The sequence below is a fragment of the Nyctereutes procyonoides genome, unplaced genomic scaffold, assembly GCF_905146905.1.
Source record: "Nyctereutes procyonoides isolate TBG_1078 unplaced genomic scaffold, NYPRO_anot_genome, whole genome shotgun sequence".
Taxonomy (NCBI): domain Eukaryota; kingdom Metazoa; phylum Chordata; class Mammalia; order Carnivora; family Canidae; genus Nyctereutes; species Nyctereutes procyonoides.
The window spans coordinates 33,689,293-33,712,196 of NW_026575120.1; the positions used below are offsets into that span (position 1 = coordinate 33,689,293).

General features: G+C 45.0%; 1 protein-coding gene across 5 annotated transcripts in view; it reads right to left on the bottom strand.

Annotated features, from left to right (window-relative positions):
- DENND2A (DENN domain containing 2A) overlaps positions 1-22,904 on the bottom strand; it is a 103,741-nt gene that overhangs the window by 49,036 nt on the left and 31,801 nt on the right. For all 5 annotated transcript variants that reach the window (XM_055335185.1, XM_055335188.1, XM_055335189.1 and 2 more), the window contains exons 3-5: positions 20,326-21,495; positions 7,449-7,576; positions 6,499-6,620 (exon numbers count right to left, since the gene is read on the bottom strand). In XM_055335185.1, coding sequence (XP_055191160.1) covers positions 6,499-6,620; positions 7,449-7,576; positions 20,326-21,495 — 1,420 coding nt within the window. The remainder of the gene's footprint in view (positions 1-6,498; positions 6,621-7,448; positions 7,577-20,325; positions 21,496-22,904) is intronic.

Sequence of the window (22,904 nt, forward strand, 5' to 3'; positions counted from 1 at the left end):
AAGGGCAACCCTGGTGGCTCAGGGGTTTAGCACTGGCTTCAGCCCAGGATGTGATCCTGGGGACCCGGGATTGAGTCCCGCGTTGGGCTTCCTGCATGGAGCCTGCTTCTCCCTCTGCCTGTGCCTCTCTCTTTCTCTCTCTCTGTCTCTCGTGATTAAATAAATAAAATCTTAAAAAAACAAAACAAAACAAATTGTTGGCTAAAAGCAGGTATCTGTTTTCATTAGACTTTTAGGTTGTGATAGTATTTGTTCAAAGATTTGACCTCTGAAAAGGTCTGAGAAGAAAGACAACAGAAAGATATCAAAACATGGCATGTAGCTCTCTAAAGGGTATCAAGAGACCTGGTGGAGCCTATGTGGGCTGCATCCCCCAGTGGTGACACTGCCAGAAAAAGGGGCCCTGGTGTGCCCCCCTGAGCACCCAGAATCAGCCCCCAAATGTCCAAGGAGCTTTCATGAGGGGTAGGATTTCAGCTGCTACTTCATTGTTAACAGAGAACCTAGTGGGCTCTGGGGTATAGCATTCATTCTCAGGTAGACAGCACACTCTCAGAAGAGGCACATAAATGAGGAGGAGCAAATTCGACCACAGAGTGCTCGTGGCTCAGAATGAGTGCAGCGGAACAGATGGAAGATATCATACACCAATGATGACATCAAAGTGTCTGTGAAAGGCCTCTGTGAAAGTGAGGGTGTGAATCTTGGACTTAGCAAGGGGCAGCAAGCTTTTTCTTAAAGGACAAACTAAATATATTAGGCTTTGTCACAACTACTCAACTCCACCACTGCAGTGCAAAAGCACCATACGCAATACGTGCATGAATGAGCATGGCCATTTTCCAGAAATACTTTATTTACAAAACCAGTCAACCAGTGGTAGCTGCCAAATCTGAACTATAGTATAAAAGGAAAGATACTGTAGAACCCAAGGGATGACTGTCAGGTTGTGGCAAAGAGAAGATTCCAGGTTTTGATCAGAAAGCCTCACACCAATATGCCCTAATGATAATATGCCCATTCCCATTGTGTCTCTGTGGAGTAAACTTGGGGGAGGGGCCTAGCCCTGTTGCAGAGGCACAGAGACTCTCCAATCTTATAAATATTGGATTCACAGTGGATCCAGCAAAAGATCCGTGGTGTCCAAGAAAGAAAAGCAGACAAGAACTCTGTTGAAACTCCATGAGTTATTTTGGGGAATTGAGTGATGGGCCCTGGCCAGGGGGCTTCCTGGTGGGGAGGAGGGGGAAACTGTGTACCTCCCTAGAGGGAGCTGACCTGGACTTGAGCCCGGGTTCACTCACCCTTCTGCCTGCAAATGGTGGCTGATGGCTTAACTCCTTCCTGCCCTCCATTGTCCCTGTCTTACTGCTTCAGGAAACAGTGGTGTCAGCAAACTAAAAGGGTCCTTGGGGCAGCCCAGGTGGCTCAGCGGTTTAGTGCCGCCTTCAGCCCAGGGCCTGATCCTGGAGACGGGGGATCAAGTCCCACGTCTGGCTCCCTGCATGGAGCCTGCTTCTCCCTCTGCCTGTGTCTCTGCTTCTCTGTGTGTGTGTCTCTCATGAATAAATAAAATCTTTAAAAAAACAAAAGGGTCCTTGATACAAAATATCCCAAAATATCTTTCTTACCTATCTCAACCTCATTCCTACTCTCTTTAATAGAGACCTCCTCCAAGGACTCAGGTGTCAGTCTTACAAACACACACATTTGTTCATATACACCCTCAGGTACATGTATTTCCATGAATACATGGACACACACACAGAAATAGATAGGAAGGCATATATGCACATTTCAACAATTAGAACATTATACTAATGTAAAGACAGACATTACATTTAAACAATGGAATGCCAGGCAGGCAATAAAAATTGTTTTTAGAAAGAAAATAACGATGTGGGAAAAATGCTCAGGATAAATATAAAAGACCAGCAAAAGTATATATACATCATCCCAATTCTTTTTTTTTTTTAAGATTTTATTTATTTATTCACAAAAGACACACACAGAGAGAGGCAGACACACGGGCAGAAGGAGAAGCAGGCTCCATGCAGGGAGCCTGATGTGGGACTCGATCCTGACACTCGGGATCACACCCTGACAGATGCTCAATCGTTGAGCCACCCAGGCATCCCCATCCCAAGTCTTCTTTATGTACACACACGTACACACACATATGCACACTAACAATTATAGAAAAAAAGATCCTTAACTATGGATGAGTTTTATATTCATTACACTTTTCAGTATTTAAACATTTTTTTGTGGGGCATCTGGGTGGCTTAGTCAGTGAAGCATCTGCCTTTGGCTCAGGTCATGATCCCAGGGTGCTGGGATCAAGTCCCACATCAGGCTCCCTTCTCTGCAAGGAGTCTGCTTCTCCCTCTCCCTCTACCCCTCCTCCCTGCCCGTGTGCTCTCTAATAAATAAATAAAATCTTTTAAAAAAGATAATAAATTTTTGTGATGAGATGAAGTTATTTTTTTTTTAAGATTTTATTTATTTATTCATGAGAGACACGCAGAGAGAGAGAGAGGCAGAGACATAGGCAGAGGGAGAAGCAGGCTCCATGCAGGGAGCCCAATGTGGGACTTGATCCCGGTACTCCAGGATCACATCCTGGGCCGAAGGCAGATGCTCAATCACTGAGCCACCCAGGCGTCCCGAAATTATTTTTAAAAATAACTTTATACTTATTAAAAAAATAATAACTTTAAAGGCATCCCGGTGGGTGGCCCAGGTGGCTCAGCGGTTTAGTGCCGCCTTCAGCCCAGGGCCTGATCCTGGAGACCTGGCATCGAGTCCCACGCCAGGCTCCCTGCATGGAGCCTGCTTCTCCCTCTGCCTGGTGTCTCTGCCTCTCTCTCTCTCTCTCTGTGTCTCTCATGAATAAGTAAATAAAATCTTAAAAAAAAAAAAAAAAAAAAAAAAAAACAGACTCTAAGCCCAGGTCTTGATCTCAGTGTCTTGAGTTCAAACCCCACATTGAGCTCCACACTAGGCACGGAGCCTACTTAAAAAAAAAAAAAATTGTCCTATTAGCTTAGATTTCCTTTATTATAAAAATTAGTTCCTAGCACATTTACTGTGCTACTCTAGGTGTGGGAATGGTGGGTAACACATAGCAAGAAAAGAAAATGGCCCCTTCTCAGGAGCTTGCGTTGTGTTGAAAAAGCATCAGCACCGGCCCCAACTACACAATTGCTTCTTTCTGTCTGTCCAGCTGACCCTGACCTCTGTACTGGGACTGGGCACAATCTTATTAAATGAAAATCCCAAAAGATTTCATACTACCTTTCAGAGGTTGACAGAGGAGAGTGCCACAGAGAGGCTGCTTCTGTAAGTTCTAAGGTCCCAGATGCAGCCCAGATGCGGCAGATGCTCCATGAATATCTGATGAGCTAAACAGAGGAAGTGGTGAAGTCTGCAGCTGTCCCCCAGGAGGGGGGCACCAACCAGACACCCAGATGTGGGAGAGCAGAGGAATGAGTAGGGACATGGAGTCCTGCTGATGATTTGCAAAGGGCTGAAAGCAGCCTGCAAGTATTGGTGGCAATCAGACACATACACTGGGCAACTGGATTATCCTTTTGCAGGACAGCTGCATCTGGACTTCAAACTCTTGTTGACGTGATTACCTACTGTGTTTGGCTGTTCTGGTGACAGAGGACCTGGGTTTTCTCCAGGCTGGCAAAAAGGAGAAGAAAAGGGCTGTTAAGTCCTTATTTTCTGACATTTGGGAGGAGCACCCGGCTCTGACTGCACAGAGGCTTTGGGCAGATGTTGTTCACCGTTCCTAAGAGGTGAGCAGCACATTCCTGGCATGAAGAGGAGAGTAGGGGAGAGCCAGGTGGAACACAAAAGGACAGACCAAGTCGTGATAGCTTTTCTTCTGTTAAGCCAGGTTTATCCACTGTGGGAAATGCAGGATTTCCTGAATTTTGAAGGCTTCTATATCCAATGGAAATACATGTTAGGGGGATGCCTGGGTAGCTCAGTGGTTTTGCGCCTGCCTTCAGTCCAGCGTGTGATCCCGGAGTCCTGGGATCGAGTCCCACATTGGGCTCCCTGCATGGAGCCTGCTTCTCCCTCTGCTTGCGTCTCTGCCTCTCCCTCTCTCTGTCTCTCATGAATGAATGAATAAAATTTTAAAAATAAAATAAAATAAAATACATGTCAGAGGCAAGTAGGAGCTGTCTCTTATTATCTGTTGTGCTGGATTATTCACGAGAATGCTCTCCCATAGGAAGAACAAAATAGCAGTTAACTGGCTTCGGCAAGGACAGTAATCAGTTTGGTTAGGTGAGATCCACCCTTAATGATGGATTCTGCCTTTAACTCTCCTCAGGAAGACTGGTGGCAGAAAGACTCCCTGTGTGAGCACTGGGCACAAAAGACATGCCTCATGTGCAGAACCCCCACCCGTCTGCAAATGCCGTCCTTGTACGGGACCCAGAGAGGAAGATGGCTTTTTAACTTAGGCTGGAAGTAGATCCTTGCAATGGATTTGAAGTGACACTCGCAGCCTAGATTTGGCCTTCCTTTACCTAATTTCTTGAACTCTACACATTGTACAACTACTTACAGGGGACACAAAGAGAATACTGAGGAGCTTGAGGAATTCATAATGCAGCTGGGAAGATGTTTTTAAGATACATTACACCACTTAAATCAGATTTCAAATCATCAAAGTAAGGGATCTCATAATGCGATATACACAGTTTGGTATAAAATGAATACTTTAGCCCACTGAGTAAGAGGGGAAGAAGTTCCAGGGGTTGGAATGGCCTAGAAGCTTCCTGAAGGAGGAATGATTGATCTGGGCCTTAGAGGATGGGGAGAGAAAGGCAAGAACCAAGGGCAGATGTAGAAATGACCTAGCGGGATCCCTGGGTGGCGCAGCGGTTTGGCGCCTGCCTTTGGCCCAGGGCGCGATCCTGGAGACCTGGGATCAAGTCCCACGTCGGGTTCCCGGTGCATGGAGCCTGCTTCTCCCTCTGCCTGTGTCTCTGCCTCTCTCTCTCTCTCTGTGTGACTATCATAAATAAATAAAAATTAAAAAAAATGTTTTAGAAATGACCTAGCACAGGGCTGGGCAAAATACAACCTGGTCCACCATCTGTTTCTATATAGGGCATGACCTAAGAATAGTTCTTACATTTTTTTTTAAAGATTTTATTTATTTATTCATGAGAGACAGAGAGAGAGAGAGGCAGAGACAAAGGCAGAGGGAGAAGCAGGCTCCATGTAGGGAGCCCGATATGGGACTTGATCCCAGGACCCTGGGATTATGCCCTGGGCCGAAGGCAGACGCTCAAACACTGAGCCACCCAGGCATCCCAGTTCTTACATTTTTATTTATTTTTTAAAAGATTTTATTTATTTATTCATGAGAGACACACAGAGAGAGAGAGACAGAAACAGAGACACAGGCAGAGGGAGAAGCCGGCTCCACGCAGGGAGCCCGATGCGGGACTCAATCCAGGACTCCAGGATCACGCCCTGGGCCAAAGGCAGGCGCTAAACCTCTGAGCCACCCAGGGATCCCCCCAGTTCTTACATTTTTAAATGGTCGGAAAATAAGTAATATTTCATGCCATGTGAAAATTATTTAAAATTCAAATTTTGATGTTCATAATTAAAATTTTATTGATACAGTGCACATTCACTTGTTTGCATATTGTCTGTGACTGCTCTACACTACAATGGCAGCACTGGGTAATTACAACAGAGATTCTGTATTTACTTTCTGGTCCTTTAGAGGAAACATTTGCCAATCCTGAGCCTTTAATATCAGAGGAGCAATTAATAGGCTTTTGCTGGAGGGAAGCTTTTGTATGTAGGAAATTAGGTAGGAATCGGTGCCCAGGGATCAATTATGAAGGATTATTTTAACGCCAAGCTAAGGAATAGGAATTCAGTCCTGTAGGCAATGCGTTGAAATGATCATGTATGTGAGTATGTTATATTATCTGTATGTACATAGTACAGAATTCCACAATGTTGAAAGGGACATTCTATAGAAAATGTCAAGTTTTCTACCTTGACCTCTCAAGACAACTCCACAGATGTATCCATTTTCTGATGCTCATATGAGCTTGCATATATGTATATTTATCTATTTAAAACCCCACAAATGGTAGCACGCTATAAAAGTACTGTTTCTGCACCAGAACATTCAATCTCGTATTTCAGAGTTTGCTTTACGGCAGGACATTCTTCTTTACAATTGTATAATATGGGCATACTATCTTATTTACCCAATTTGGGGAGAATTTTGACCCAGAAGCTAAAATAGTATTTTAGAATGTTTGGTTGAGCAGAGGGGTTCCAGGAAAACTAGAAACAGGAGAGCAGGCAGGCAGCTAATATGCACATCCAGGAGCCCAGCAGCAAGGGTGACCTGACATCCCTGGATAACTCAGAACTCCAGGCTGCTCAGGGCCATAGCGTTGGGTACTCCTTGCCCCACACTGCTCTCCTGGGGACTCATACCTTGGAGGGTGTGTCAGGAATGGAAGAAGTAGGAGAAGCAGGAAAGTTCAAAACACATTTCTTCCCCAGGCAGCGACCATGTAACTCAACATCCTCATAAGGGTTTTCCTTCATTGGCGGATCTGTGATCAAAAGCAACAAATCAGGAACAGAACATTAAGGAGTTTTCCTCCTTAGATATCTACCCAATATCTTAAGTCTCTCCTTGTGGGGACATCTGATGTCTTGGTATCTATTCACCCCCTTCCTTTTGGACCCTGATTGTCACAGGGGAAACTTGCCATGTCCTCATTCTTAGATGTAGACTCATTCTTAGGTGTAGATTCCATTCTGAGTCACCAAGGTTTAGCTCCATTTTAGAATTTAAAAGAATTAAGGCCAAAGGTTTTTTTTTTTTTTTTTTTCAGAGTGGACATTCGTTTTCATCTGAATTTTGATGCCCTGTTATTGCTCACTTCCGCAGATGGAGGAAGAGGGTAGTGGCCTGAGTTTTCTTTCATTTGGTAATCCTACAGTTTACTGGGCGAAGTACATTACATTTCATTTTCTCTGATCCTCTACCCTACCAGGTAGTTGTCATCTTTATCATATGGATGAGAGAACTGAAGTTCAGAGAAGTTGAGTCCCCAGCTCACTGTCATACAGCTAATCTAGCAGAGCCAAGGTTCAATCTTGGCTACTGAGGCTCCAGTCTCCAATGTGTCCCACCATCATGCTGCCTCTGTGGCCTTTCATCACCAGCCTTTCCACTCCCCTTCCAGCTCCAGGCTCTCATACATCCCTCCATGGGTCACTCTCCCACACCCCTACCGGCTCCCACATTCATCTGAGTATACATATTTCTTTGAGACTGTGTGTGCATGTATATGTGCGTTTCAAGCCCTCAGACCCATCCCTCTCTCCCATTTAACACAAAGCCATCCCCATTCACAGGCATGTGGGCCTCTTACCTACGATGTCTTCATAGACGTTCTCCTCTGATAAAGTGCGTGTGAGCCCCAATTTAGTCTGTGCATACCAGTCCACCCTGCTGTTCTCAGAGGAAGACTGCAACAAGTCTTCAAACTCATAGGACTTTCTGGTTTGTACAAGATGGGAGAAAAACAAACAAGAACTTGAATCAAATTAGACTGGTCCAGAGATTATACACCAATTTTATTCCTACAAAAATTCCTATTACTGAAATCAACTCTGTTTCTTTTAAGAAGGTATGAAAAACCCTAAATAAGAGGTACAGCTTTTATGTGAGAGAATGTTTACGCTGCTACACTGAGTAAAGGGAGCAAAGTATATATATAAAGTACAATCCCAACTTTGAAAGCAAATATATACATAGAAAAGAAAAAGAAGGAAAGCAAATGAAATATACTATCTCAGGACTGACGAATGGCTCGTGACTTCACTTTTACTTTTCTGGACTTTTTAAATATTCTGCCATGTTTATAGAGCACAAACTCATGATCAGAAAGGAGTGGCAATGTCCAGTTCAGAGCAGACCAGAGAGGCCTGGGCACCTCCCCACTTCTCTCATTTGAGTGGTTATTATCAGAATGAAACCCAGAGGCCAGCTGAGACATCCTATCCCACCCTGCCCCTCAGAGATCTGTGCAAATGTGGCTGGGTCTCTGTCTGTGGCCCAGCTCACTCTGTGTTATTGCCCCACCTACATTCACAGGGGCTGTCCCTGGCCTGCTGGTGCTGACCTAAATGCAAAGTTCAGCCCCTGCTCTTGCTCTCTCTCTCTCTCTCTCTTTCTCTCTCTCTCTCTCTCTCTCACACACACACACACACACACAGCTGCTCACCTTGAGTTTCTATGACTTCTGTAGCTTTACTGAACATTTGGGAGGTCCTGAAGGAGGTAGACCATATTGTGAAATATACAAAACCTCAGCCATGTTACCAGTTCAGTCTACCTCCTCTTTTTTCTCTTCTCTCCCTATCCTTCTCCAAAGTAACCCACAACTTCCCTGAGTTGGAGCAGAACAGCACTGCCCACTCAGGCTCTGGAGGCTCATCTACTTCCAGCAGACTCGTCATTAATTTGTGTTGAACACACTCGGGCCTTCCTTGAATGGAATTTAGGTGAACATGTAGTCTCATCACTCATCAGGGCACATCCCCCAGCTGGCCATGACTGGGTCCCAAACCTTCACTTCTGGTATAGGACAGTCATAACCCTCCCACGGCTCAGGAGTCATGGCTCTTCTCTCTTACTCTGGGCACACATGTCTATCTAGCCCAGTGTCCTACACATGCTTAATGGTAAACTTCAGCTGACTACTTAGAAATGTGTCATGTCTTCACTTCTTTACCCACAATTCCAATCTCTCTGGCCCCTGGGGATTATTTTTTTTATTTTTAAAAGATTTTATTTATTTATTCATGAGAGACACAGAGAGAGTGAGGCAGAGACACAGGAAGAGGGAGAAGCCGGCTCCAAGCAGGGAGCCCAATGTGGAACTCAATCCCCGGGTCTCTAGGATCACACCCTGGCTGAAGGCTGCACTAAACCGCTGAGCCACCTGGGCTGCCCTGGCCCCTGGGGATTAAACAAACTTGCATACAGATCCCAGATCCTTCATTCACAAGCCTTTTAATCTTAGACAAACCACTTAACTGGGCTGAAACTCACTGTCTTGATTTGAAAAACAGTAATTATCTCCTAAGATTGTCCAAAGAATAGAAAAGAGAACGTTTGTAAAGTCCTTAGCACCTAACCAACACGCAACAAATGTTAGCTATTACTATTACCACTGTAGTGCTAGTGATTATTTATGTAGCAAATGTTTTATGTTGAACATTTGCTGGGAAGAAGCACTGTACTCAGGGTTCAATAAATAAGGAGTGACTAAAACAGTGCCCTCCAAGAGCTTACGTTCCAGGGAGGAAGAGAGATGTTCAACCAGAGCATGCACAAATAAACAGAATAATAAACTGTGTTAAGAAGCTCAATGATGGGGCAGCCTGGGTGGCTCAGGCTCAGCAGTTTAGCGCTGCCTTCAGCCCAGGGCGTGATCCTGGAATCCCGGGATCGAGTCCCACATCAGGCTCCCTGCACGGAGCCTGCTTCTTCCTCTGCCTGTGTCTCTGCCTCTTCCTCTCTCTCTCTCTCTCTCTGATCTCTCATGAATAAAACCTTTAAAAAATAAAAAGAAAAGAAACTGAATGATGGAAAAGAATGGGGCTACAAGTAAGACTACCAAGGAGGTTGGGGATGCATCAGGGAAGACCACGCTGACAAAGTCACTCATTAAAGCTGAGACCTGGAGGATAGAAAAAGACGTCAGCCTGGGAAACAGTGTTCCAAGAAGAGGAAATGGCACCTGTGAAGGTCCTGTGTCCACAGGGAACTTGGTGCATTTGTAGAGAGAACACACAGACATTCAACAAGGCTGTGCTGCAGGGATAAGGTGGTGAGTGCTGTATGAGGAGACTGCAGAGCCAGGCAGGGGCTATTTGCCTGCTTTCTAAGCTTTGGGAATTTCTTGCATTTTATTTATTCATTTATTTTGAAAGATTTTTTATTTGTTTATTAGACACACACACACACACACACACACACACACACACACACACACACAGAATGAGAGAGAAACAGGCAGAGGGAGAAGCAGGCTCCATGCAGGGAGCCCGACGTGGGACTTGATCCCAGGTCTCCAGGATCACGCCCTGGGTGGAAGGCAGCGCTAAACCGCTAAGCCACCAGGGCTGCCCACATTTTATTTATTTAAAAAAAATTTTTCTTTAAGTGGGCTCCATGCCCAGGGTGGAGCCCAATGCAGGCCTCAAACTCATAATCTAAAGACCAAGACCTGAGCTGAGACCAAGAGTCAGAAGCTCAATTGATCAATCGACTGAGCTACCAGGAGACCCTGGGGATTTCTTGCATTTTAAATCCTTCCCTCTAGTCAAGCCTCTTTCCCCCTTTAAACATGCATGGGTTTCCTCTAGAAATTTTCACTGAAAGAAAAGACCGTTGTGGTTCTGCGATTTGTCACCTTCTTTGCCAACAATTTTAAACTGGCATGGGTTGGTGGGCTGGGCAGAGGAGGGAACAGCTGGCGCAGTCTGACTACTCCTTTACTAGAGCTCACTGGTTTTATTTCCCTTTATCTTCCCACCCTGGGACCTGCTTACATCCCTTTTCTGAAACTGCTCCCTGAAGGTCACCAGTTAGTTTCTTGTAAACCCTAACTACTTCCTGGGGCCTTTCTTTACACGAGGCCACTTGGTTTCCACAGCATCAGGGAGCAGAGCTCAAGGTGCAATCTGTGGGCCAGGGCTGGTGTGCCAGTGAGATAGGTATAGAAATTGAGAATAGCTGTGTGGAGGTTCCTCAAAGAGTTAAAAATAGACCTGCCCTACGACCCAGCAATTGCACTGCTGGGGATTTACCCCAAAGATTCAGATGCAATGAAACGCCAGGACACCTGCACCTCGATGTTTCTAGCAGCAATGTCCACAGTAGCCAAACTGTGGAAGGAGCCTCGGTGTCCATCAAAAGATGAATGGATAAAGAAGATGTGGTTTATGTATACAATGGAATATTCCTCAGCCATTAGAAATGACAAATACCCACCATTTGCTTCAACGTGGATGGAACTGGAGGGTATTATGCTGAGTGAAGTAAGTCAATTGGAGAAAGACAAACAGTGTATGTTCTCATTCATTTGGGGAATATAAATAATAGTGAAAGGGAATATAAGGGAAGGGAGAAGAAATGTGTGGGAAATATCAGAAAGGGAGACAGAACATAAAGACTCATAACTCTGGGAAACGAACTAGGGGTGGTGGAAGGGGAGGAGGGCGGGGGGTGGCGGTGAGTGGGTGACGGGCACTGAGGGGGACACTTGACGGGATGAGCACTGGGTGTTATTCTGTATGTTGGTAAATTGAACACCAATAAAAAATTAATTTATTAAAATAAAAAAAATTGAGAATAAGTATTTAGAAACTTTCTAAAAATTTCTTTTAAAAAAATATTTTATTTATTTATTCATGAGAGACACAGAGAGATACAGAGAGAGAGGCAGAGACACAGGCAGAGGGAGAAGCAGGCTCCAAGCAGTGAGCCCGAGGTGGGACTCGATCCTGGGTCTCCAGGATCAAGCCCTGGGCTGAAGGCGGGCGCTAAACCGCTGAGTCACCCAAGCTGTGCTCTTTTTTTTTTTTTTTTTTTTTTTAAGCAATCTCTATACTCAACATGGGGCTTGAACTCACCACCCCAAGATCAAGAGTCGCATGCTCTACAGACTGAATCAGCCAGCTGCCCCTGTGTAGGAAAACTTTTAAAGCAATTTGGCAGAATAATTTTTTTTTTTTTTTTGCAGAATAAATTTTTAAAAGACAACCGAAGCTTGTAAAATGTTGTCTTTTTTCATGTCATTTCTCTAGCCATTCTTTTTTATTGTATTTTATGGAAGTATTAGTTCAGCAAAGGATTGCAAACACAGGCCCGCAGGTCCCCCACCAGGGTTTGAGGAACTGAGTGCAAGGCTGCCTGCCTGCTACTTCCCCTCTCAGACAACTTCCTGTGCCTTCACTGGTAGCCTTCTTCCTGGTCTTCTCCCTCTAGCTGGGCTGTAGGCGTTTCCCAAGGTTTTTCTTTTTTCTTTTTCTTTTTCTTTTCTTTTTTTGGTTTTTCTTTTTTAGATTCTAAACTTCCTATTTCTGGGGGATCCCTGGGTGGCTCAGCGGTTTAGCACCGCCTTCAGCCCACGGCATGATCCTGGAGTCCCAGGATGGGAGTTCCACGTCGGGCTCCCTGCATGGAGCCTGCTTCTCCCTCTGCCTGTGTCTCTGCCTCTCTCTCTCTCTCTGTCTCTCACGAATAAATAAATAAAATCTTTAAAAAATAATAAAAAATAAATAAACTTCATATTTCAACATCTGAATTCATCACCCCTTATCTCTACCTCACCCTTGCTTCCTTATGAACCTGAACTTAGCACTTAGGGCAGGAACACAAAGCTCCGGGCTTCCGGCCTAGGTCCACATGGCCTTAAGTCAGGCCATGAGGCTAAAACTGTCACTCATGCCCTGGGCTGCCTGACTCACTCACAGGAGCTCATGCTGCAAAGGGAGGGCTATCTCTCCATGAGCTCCTTCCTTCCTCCCCTTGGGGTGTCCAGCCAAGAGAGGAAGGACTAAGCTTCAGAGCTCCAGGAGATGGGATTTGGGGGGTGGGAAGCAGGTCTGAGTTGTTTTCTCTAGGATGGGATTGTGTTGTGCTGTGTGCCCTCCCTCAAATACTCCCTAGTCAGGGATGCTATTAACCCAGATGCTGGCAGCTCCTTGGGGCTGGAGGTGTGGTAGTCTGTGGCCCAGAGCAGAGTGAAGTTACTGGCCTAGAATGGGACACGACTCCTGGATTTCCTCTGCTAAATTAACCAGATAATGTTAGCTAGAGTCTCTAGCATGCAAACTACTGAGATTTGGTAAGGAAGATTGCAAACTGTTCACAGAGACCACAGAATCATTCACTCAACATTTAATAAGTACTAAGTGCTTCACCTGGATTAGCAATCAAACTTTGCAACAACCTTATGAAGAATTACTATTACTACACATATTTTATACATAAGAAACAGAGATAGGTTGGATGGCTCAAGGTTACATGGGGAGAGTGGCAGAGCCAGAGTCAGAACACAGGAAGTCTGGCTGGAGAATGGTGCCCTTAACAGTACCAGCCCCAAATAGAGCATGGAAATAAGTCACCCCAGGAGGAAAGCTATAGTCACAAAAAGGTTTTAATACCTTTATTTACATATTAACCTTGAGAAAAAGGAAATTTCAAAAGGCTAATAATAACCACATCCAAAGTGGCTTCTCTCGTTTAAACATTTCCACATTTGTTCCATATCCAGCCATATGTTTAATAAGCACCTTCTGGAGTTTAGCTAAGCCCAAAGCTCGTGATGCAAAGGCAAGAAGTCCCTGCCTTTGGGGAGCCCCTGGCCTGGTAAAGGGCTGTAATCTCCTCTTAGCCTGAGTTTGCTTCTTGGGCCCTCAAATTATCATGTGATTATGGTACTTCTTAGTTTTAGAGATACTGGAATGATCCAGTTGGTCCACTAAAGTTTGCTGCCATGGGTTATAACTTAGGTAATAGCCCAATTTTGACAACCAATGCCAAATACTGTGATTTCAAGTAGTATTCTGGAGGTTATCTGTGACTTTTCCATATTTTTGTAAATGAAATACTAACTTAAAAGCTCATCCCACACTTTGAATGATCCATAGGAATCTCAAAATTAATCAATCAAAAATTGAACTCAGCCTCTCCCTCCCCCTCCCCAATGAGGACCAGCTCCTCTTCCAGTGCTCCTCAGCAAAGGTCATCACCATCTGTCCAAATATTTATGCCTTAAATGTGGGAGTCCTGTTCAAACCCCCTTTTCCATTAGCACCCATATCTAACCAATTAATAAGAGTACCACCAGCAAAGTATCCCCAGTCCCCACCACTTCCCTCAGTCCTCACTGCAGTTCCACCACAGACTAACCCCAATATCTCCTCACCCTTCCACCCCACAGCCACCCACCCTATTCACTGGTGCCCCTCCCAGTTGGCTTTTGACAAATGCAAATCAGGTTGGGACTCCTCCCTTCTTAAAAACTTCTAAATGAAAAAAAAAAAACAAAACAAAACTTCTAAATGTTCCCCATTCCTCTTAAGTGGTAAGCCCAAATCCTTGCCTGGTCCGTGGGACTCTTCCAGAGTGAGCTGCAGAAGATGGGTAGGCCTCAGCTCACACCCTCCCTGACTCCTCTGGCCACACTCCTGCCTTCAGGGCTTCCAGCACACTAAAGTCTTCCTTGCTCCCTGGACCTTCAACTGTTTCTCAAAACTGAATACCCATCTCACACCTTCTTCCTTGCCTGGGAACCTCAGGCCTCAATCTGAATGCCACATCCTCCCCAGTCTGCTCCTATTTCCCTGACAGGCAAGATACCCCTACTGAACATCCCCAAAGCACCAGGGGCTTTCTCGCAGAAATGAGTTAGTTCCGTAACTGCACAGCTGTGTGCTTCTTTTACTAGTCTGTAAGATCCATGAGGCCAGGGTCTCAGGCTATTCTGTTCATTGCCTTTGGCTCAGGGCATGATCCCAGGGTCCTGGGATCGAGTCCCACACCAGGTTCTCTGTAGGGAGTCTGCTTCTCTCTCTGCCGGTGTCTGCCTCTATGTCTCTCTCATGAATAAATAAAATCTTTAAGAAAAATAAAATAAAATAATGAATATTTTAAAAGCTGCTTTTAATGGCCAAATTTACTGTTTCTCATTTATTCCTCCTTTAGGGTAAATATATATATAATATATATATTATATATTTTTAATATATATATATATTTTAACATACATGGCAGCTGTATTCTTGGAGCTAATTTTTAGTCCACTGTTTTGAACACATATGCCCCAGGATTGTTTTCCGCTATGACTTAAATGAGCTTGGACAGCCTGGGACCTAGCTACCGCTTAAAACACCACTCAGATAGGCTAGAAACTGTAAAAACCATCCTCTAATTTCCTCATCCACCTTGAGCTGCCACAGACTCTCTTCTTACCTCCATCCCCAGTGACCACACGCAGCTCTTTCCCATGTCCCACCACACCCTCAGGAAGGGCATTCATGCCACCAGGTGATCAGAGTAGGGGGCCAAGAGGGAGAATGCTTATGTTAGCTCAGCTCACACTCTTATTGGTGACCCCCCTCCTTTGATTGCTACTCCTACTCAGGGGTTTCTGCTTATCTCTATCCTGAATCCCAAACAGAAATGTCAGAAGAAAAACCATCTCTATCCACAATTATGTCTAACATCTAACCATTTCCACTTCCAATGGGAAAGAAGACATGACAGTCACTGCTCTATTGTAGAATAACAACTGTCCTCTATTCTCATCTCTTTGTTTTCTAATGCAACCACCATTAAAATAAATGAATTTACAAAATCAAAATTTTCTAATGCTTTCAGGTATCTTTTGCTCTAAGTCTTTAAGGCATTCCTGCCTGATGTGGGACTCGATCCCGGGAGTCTGGGATCACATTCTGAGCCAAAGGCAGATGCTCAACCACTGAGTTACCCAGGAGTCCCTGGACACAAAAATCTTAATCTAACAATTTTCCCCTTTGAAGATTTTAAGCACTCGAGTTTTTTTTTTTTTTAATATTTATTTATCTGAGAGAGAGAGAGGAAGGGAAGGGCAGAAGGAGAGGGAGAGGGAGAGAGGGAGAGAGGGAGAGAGGGAGAGAGGGAGAGAGAGAGAGAGAGAGAGAGAGAGAGAGAGAGAGAGAATCTCAAAGCAACTTCCTGCTGAGCATGGAGCCCCACACAGGGCTCAATCCCATGACCCTGAGATCATGACCTGAGCTGAAACCAAGATTAGGACATTTAACTGACTGAGTCACCCAGGCGCCCCCTAAACACTCTGTTTTTAGACATGGCAGTTAGAGTCGCCTCACATCACGTTGACTGGGACAGACTCATAATGACAGGGACAGACTGCAGCGTGGCTGGTAAATTAACCTAGCCACTAAGTGGGTAATAGCGGAGGGTTGCTGTCTGGCCAGATGACTCTGGGGATCCCTGTCAGTCCTACAGAAGATAGAAATTATTGAATCAATAATAGCAGGCATGTGATTTGGCAGCTATATAATGACCAAGACTTCACATTCTCCAAAAGTTGCAAGTTGTACGCTAAAGCTCCAAGAAAAGGCTGAATCCATACAATGCCAAAATAATCAGTTGAAAAGCTGAAATTCTGGTCAACATTGTTATTTGGTTTCATAAAGATATAAAAACTGTCATAGGATCAACTTAAACTAAAATTAAAAATCTGCATTCCAGTTCAAACATTTGGGGCATATAGATACATGGGAATTCAGGACACTGCTTACACGTACAAAGTTGCAACTTTCCTTGTTAAATGTTGGCCTTAAGGCATTCCTGCCAGAGTTATTCCATGCATGCCACAGAACATACACAACCAAGTGCTGCTGTAGGGACCTTATCTTTGGAATTTCCTGGCATTTAAGGGTTTCTCATTTCCCATTTTAGGATCGAAGGCACAAGTCTTTAAATTTAATTTCCTGGAGCTTTAGAGAAATGAAGAAAAGAGAAAGAGATGAAACGAGGAAGAGAAGAGAACACAGAAAAAGGGAAGAGAACGAAAAAAGAAGACATTTTCTCAAACTGAAAATCTGAGTCCACTGGTTTGGCTCCTGCAGAAGTGGACTCATCGGCCTATGAAAATAAGCTGAATACATTCTCTGAAGTGTGCAGCCTGGCCATGTAATTCTAAACCCTTCCAACCTCTAAATCCTTAATCATTTCTTTCTTCAGCCTTGGCTTGGCTCTCCTGCCTCAGAGAGGGCGGTAAGTCTGCCAAATTCTGAGTTGAGCCTCTTCTTTTTGTTAAGAGATAGGAGCACAATAAAAAGTACACTTTATTATTTTTTTTAAGTAGAAAGTGAACATCTTGCCCTAATCACCCCCATTGTACTATTTTAAACAAAAGGAAAAATCCAAAGCCAAAATTCTTAAAACACAGCTGATGCAACCATATTCAAACCAGCCAAGAAAAATTTCATCTTTGGATTGAAAACTAAGTAACTTTAGCTGGTTTTAAAGAGAATGCTGGAAGACTGCAAAGAGCAGATGGTAGCTACGAGAGAAAAGATAATGGGAATAACTGTTCACCAGGTTAATCTGTCTGCCCAGCAATGACACAGGAAAGACTGATTTTCCAGAACCAACCCGCCCCTAAGAGAGGGGCCTTCCTGGAAAAACAGTGCAGAAATGGCATGGAAGAACTGCCGTCATGACACATGGGGGTCATGAGCAGAAAGGTCATCCCAGTACTTAGGCACCTAGGCTTTGTCACTGGTTTGGGAAAGGATTTAGAACTGCAGATAGAGGGATCCCTGGGTGGCGCAGCGGTTTGGCGCCTGCCTTTGGCCCAGGGCGCGATCCTGGAGACCCAGGATCGAATCCCACATCGGGCTCCTGGTGCATGGAGCCTGCTTCTCCCTCTGCCTATGTCTCTGCCTCTCTCTCTCTCTCTCTCTGTGTGTGTAACTATCATAAATAAATAAAAATTAAAAAAAAAAAAAAGAACTGCAGATAGATACAAGCTTTCTCAGAACATAAGGAAGCCTCTAAATTCTTCGATAGACCCCACACACCACTGCTACCAAGGCCTGGTAAAGACAGTACAATAAAAGCCAAGTAAAGATCAGTCCCATTTCTGGAATATGGACACAGAAGTATTTTTTTCCAAAAATTTTATTTATTTATTCATGAAAGACTCAGAGAGAGGCAGAGACACAGGCAGAGGGAGAAGCAGACTCCATGCAGGGAGCCTGACGTGGGACTCGATCCCAGGACCCCAGGATCACATCCTGAGCCAAAGTCAGACACTCAATTGCTGAGCCACCCAGGTGTCCCTGGACACAAAAATATTTATTTATTTATTTATTTATTTATTTATTTATTTATTTATTTATTTATTTTTAAAGATTTATTTATTTATGATAGACATAGAGAGAGAGAGAGAGAGGCAGAGACACAGGAGGAGGGAGAAGCAGGCTCCATGCCAGGAGCCTGACGCGGGACTCGATCCCGGGACTCCAGGATCACGCCCTGGGCCAAAGGCAGGCGCCAAACCGCTGAGCCACCCAGGGATCCCCTAGACACAAAAATCTTAAATAAAATATCAGCAAACAGAATTCTGCAGTATCTTAAAAGAGTAACAAACCAGGACCAAATAAATGGGAGTTCATTCCCAAAATGTAAGAATGGGTTAATATTAGGATATAAAGTCATTATTCATAGCTCAAAAGATAGGAATGATATGATCATACAAGGCTTACTGAAGGGGATACCTGGGTGGCTCAGTGGTTTAGCGCCTGCCTTTGGCCCAGGGCGTGATCCTGGAGTCCCGGGATCGAGTCCCTTATCGGGATACCTGCATGGAGCCTGCTTCTCCCTCTGCCTGTGTCTCTGCCTCTCTCTCTCTCTCTCTCTGTCTCTCATGAATAAATAAAATCTTAAAAAAATAAAAAGAGCTTACTGAAAAGCAACTTCACAAAACCTAACATTCAATCCTAATTTTTATTTTATTTATTTTTTACTTTTTTTAAATTTTTATTTATTTATGATAGTCACACAGAGAGAGAGAGAGAGAGAGGCAGAGACATAGGCAGAGGGAGAAGCAGGCTCCATGCACCGGGAGCCCAATGTGGGATTCGATTCTGGGTCTCCAGGATTGCGCCCTGGGCCAAAGGCAGGCGCCAAACTGCTGCGCCACCCAGGGATCCCATCAATCCTAATTTTTAAAACTCTTAGTAAGGATGGACAGCCCGGGTGGCTCAGTGGTTTAGCGCCGCCTTAAGCACAGGGCCTGATCCTGGAGACCCGGGATCGAGTCCCATGTTGGGCTCCCTGCATGGAGCTTCTCCCTCTGCCTGTGTCTCTGCCTCTCTCTATCTCTGTGTTTCTCATGAATAAATAAATAAAATCTTTAAAAAAACCAAACTCGTAGTAAGGGATGCCTGGGTGGCTCAGTGGTAGAGCGTCTGACTTTTGGCTCAGGACATGATCCTGGAGTTCCGGGATCAAGTTCCACATGGGCTCTTTGTAGCGAGCCTGCTTCTCCTACTGCCTGTGTCTCTGCCTCTCTCTCTGTGTGTGTGTGTGTGTGTGTGTGTGTCTCTCATGAATAAATAAAATCTTTTTAAAAACCCAAAAACAAAAAAATAAAGCCACGGGAATGAATGAGATCATTTAGGGAGTGAGAGTAGATGGAGGAGAGAGGTGCCTGCTCTGATGCCAGGATGGTATGTTGGGGGGTGTTATTCTGACACTCAGAGGGAGAGGAGGATGGAACAGGAGCAGGATGTGAAGCAGGACCCCCAGGAAAGCAGATGACCTAGAAGTCCAGTGACTGCAGTGGGTCAGGTGAAGGGAGTGAAGTTGTTCCTCCAAGGCCAAGAGATGTCACATAAGAACAGAACAGAAAATTGGCACTTGGATTTATGAGATTGGGGGGTCACAGGTGGCCTTGGGTCAAGAGCAAGTTCAGGACAAGTGGCAAAAGCCCAACTGCAGGGAGTCAAAGGGAAAAAAAGAGGGTGCAGAATTGGTGACCATACTAGAGACACAGTTTTGAGTTTTGGTCTGTGGCTGGTTTCCAGATCAGCAGGTATCAATTAGCACATCACAGAAATGGGCTAGAAATTTAGTTCCCGAAGCAGAAAGGAAATGGTTTTCCAAAGCACAGATTTGATATTCCAGCGTTCACATGCTTTACTAACATACTATTTTAACATTATAAAATATTTAGGGAGTGCATCTTTATGTACAAATGAGGAAATAGAGGCTTTGGGAGGTCGAACAACTTGCTCAAGGTCATATGGATAGACTGTGGCAGGGCCAAGGTAGACCCAGGCTGTGTGAGACAGGTGGATTCAAAGCAGCATGTCCTAGTTGGGGATCATAGTGGCAGGATGAGTGTCAATTAGCACCAGTTAGTTGACCTCAGAATTAACCCAAGTTTTTGGTTTAGCTCTAGGTTAGCGTCAGAAATAGAGGTACTTATCACGTCCAAAAGGTAATTTTTCAAATCAAATACTCATTTTGAGGACAGAGAACACAAAACACAGGTATCACTTATCACATCTCCAGCTTTCATCAATAAACTGTCCCAGGCTATGAAGAGTCTCAACTAACTACAAGATCCGTCCATTTGATAAAACCAATAGTTCGTCTGAGAGCAGCTACGATGCAGCATCAGCTACTGGAGCAGACAGTCAGCAGTCACCTACCTGTGGTCAGCACTGGGTTTCGGTCTCCCGGTCCACAGTCTTCTATTCACGGAGGAGGGTGGGGGAGAGGAGGGCAGGGGCGGGGGAGGTAGAGAAGGCAGAGGAGGCAGATGCCTTCTATCCTTTGGGAAGCTGATGCCTGGGTTCCCGTCCTTGTCACCTTCTCCATCGTGTTTGAACGTTCTCCGAGGTTTGGGCAGGGGGTTGATAAAGGGTTTCGTGGAGGAGTTCTCTGAGCCCCTGTCCATACCCTCCAGGCTCTGATCGCAGGGCCTCCAGCAGGACCCTTTCCTTTCCTCTGCAGCCTCAGAGGTGGGCTCCCTGGCCTCCAGGTCCCAGTGGTGGGACCTGAATTCAGAGCCACGCCTGCCCCCATGGTTCTCAGGAAGGGCAGGCCCCTCCTCGGCCTTGTCTGGCAGGCAGTGTGGGGAATAACAGGTCCCTGGTAACTGGGGATCCAACCCTGCCGACCCATCCTTCAGAGCCTGCTCCAGTTTCTTGACCTGCCTCAGCACAGAGAGGCTATCGTTCGGAAAGCGCTGTTTGCCCAGCCTGGGCTCTCGGCCTCTGCCCAAGCCAGGAGCTAGCTGCCCAGCTGGCTGGCTGAGGTCTTGCCTTGGCTCTGCATCCTGACCCCCAACTTTCACGACCCCTTTATTCCTCTCATTCTCCTTGCTCTCTGTTTCCGGCCTGGTTCCATCCTGAACCTCTGTGACCCACGCTCTCACAACATCACTGCTTCTCCTCCCCATCACACAGGATGTCAGGTAGTCCTCTGGCCCATCTGCTTTCCTGCCAGGTGCAGGAGTAGGAGTGGGCAACTCCCTCTTTCCTTCCCATTCAGATATCTTGTCCTTTATACTGAGGGGCTTGTGCCGAGCCCCGCCTCGGGCAGGAGGGCAAGGGTTCTGAACACCACTGAGCTGCCTCTTGCCAGCCTTGTTGGCTTCTTTAATGCTGAGATCTGAAGCTGGGTCGCTGATAATCATATTTGAACTGAACATGTTCTGCTGAAAACAGTCCACTTCTGACTCTAGCATCAGGTTATTGAGACTTTCCAAAAAGCTTCTTCTGGGGGGTGAATCCTGATAAGTCTCTGGGAAAGGAATGGGGGACCTAAATGGCAGCCTTCGAGGGTCTTCGCCAGCCTTTGGACCTTCCACCTTGACCCTGAACAAGAAAGACAAACATTGGGTGATGGACTCTTTCGGTCATTGTTCTCAACTGGTCATAGAGACTGACTAGAAATTAGACATAAATGTTATATGCTAGTTTAAGTCACAAACATTGAAACCACCGTTTTAAGAAATCACTTTGTGGGAGCACCTGGGTGGCTCAGTGGTTGAGTTTCTGCCTTCAGTTCAGGTCGTGATCCTGGAGTCCTGGGATGGAGTCCCACATTAGGCTCCTTGCAGGGAGACTGCTTCTCGGTCTGCCTCTCTCTCTCTCTGTCACTCATGAATAAATAAAATCTTTAAAAGAAAATCACTTTGCTTTTCTTGGGAAGACAGTATTGTGGAATGAGAGGAACTACCAGATTTAGGAATGCAGTAAACCTGAGTTTATTTTTTTTATTTTTATTTTTAAAAAGATTTTATTTATTCATGAGAATACAGAGAGGGAGAGAGAGGCAGAGACACAGGCAGGGGGAGAAGCAGGCTCTATGCAGGGAGCCTGACGTGGGACTCGATCCCGGGACTCCAGGATCACACCCTGGGCTGAAGGTGGTGCTAAACCCCTGAGCCACCCGGGCTGCCCTAAACCTGAGTTTAAAGGCTAGTTCAACCACTGACCAGCTGTGTGACCTTGGATAAGCTGCTTCACTTCTCTAAACCTAAGCGTCCTCATCTGTGATACAGGAATAATAATAATACATATCTACCAGAGTGGCCAAAAACATTTAATAAGGCAGACCACATTAAGCATCTAGCATGTAGTAAGTATATAATAAAAATTATTATAATTATTGTTAGCTTGTTTCCCTGATGAAAATAGGGAACACTTCCTGAGGTAAGAGCTTACAGAGTCCAGATATCCTCTGCTTCTGGAATCAACAGATGGGTCTTTGTGAGGACTACTTAAAAATTAGAATAAGGCTGTAAGTCATAAACGTTTTGCAAATTCTGGGCTTGAGAAGTTGTCCTGACTTGAATAGGAAAGCCACAATTATTGGCTACATTTGAACTGGACCTCCTTTAGAACATAAGCCCTATGAGACTGGTTTCTCTATGTGGACAGGGATTGCTCCTTTTTGTTGGATTACTTTGAATTTTGGCCTATTTGGGCCACTGCTGCAATCCCAGCATCCAGAACAAAAGCAGAGTAGAAGAACATGGTACTCATTAGCCACATGTGACATCCACATTGGATGGAGCAAAAGAATATTTCCATCATTGCTGAAAGTTCTGGCCTAGAATGTACATGTAGGGAGATGTGCCTCCAAATGTGATTTTAGATTAGTCAGTGCCCTGAAAATGTTAAAAGTTCTTTTGAAAGAAAACCAGAATAACATTTTTAAGCTAGTCTAATGAGAATGGGAGTATCTGTGGTTTTGAATTCAAAACATTCTTCCATCAGCA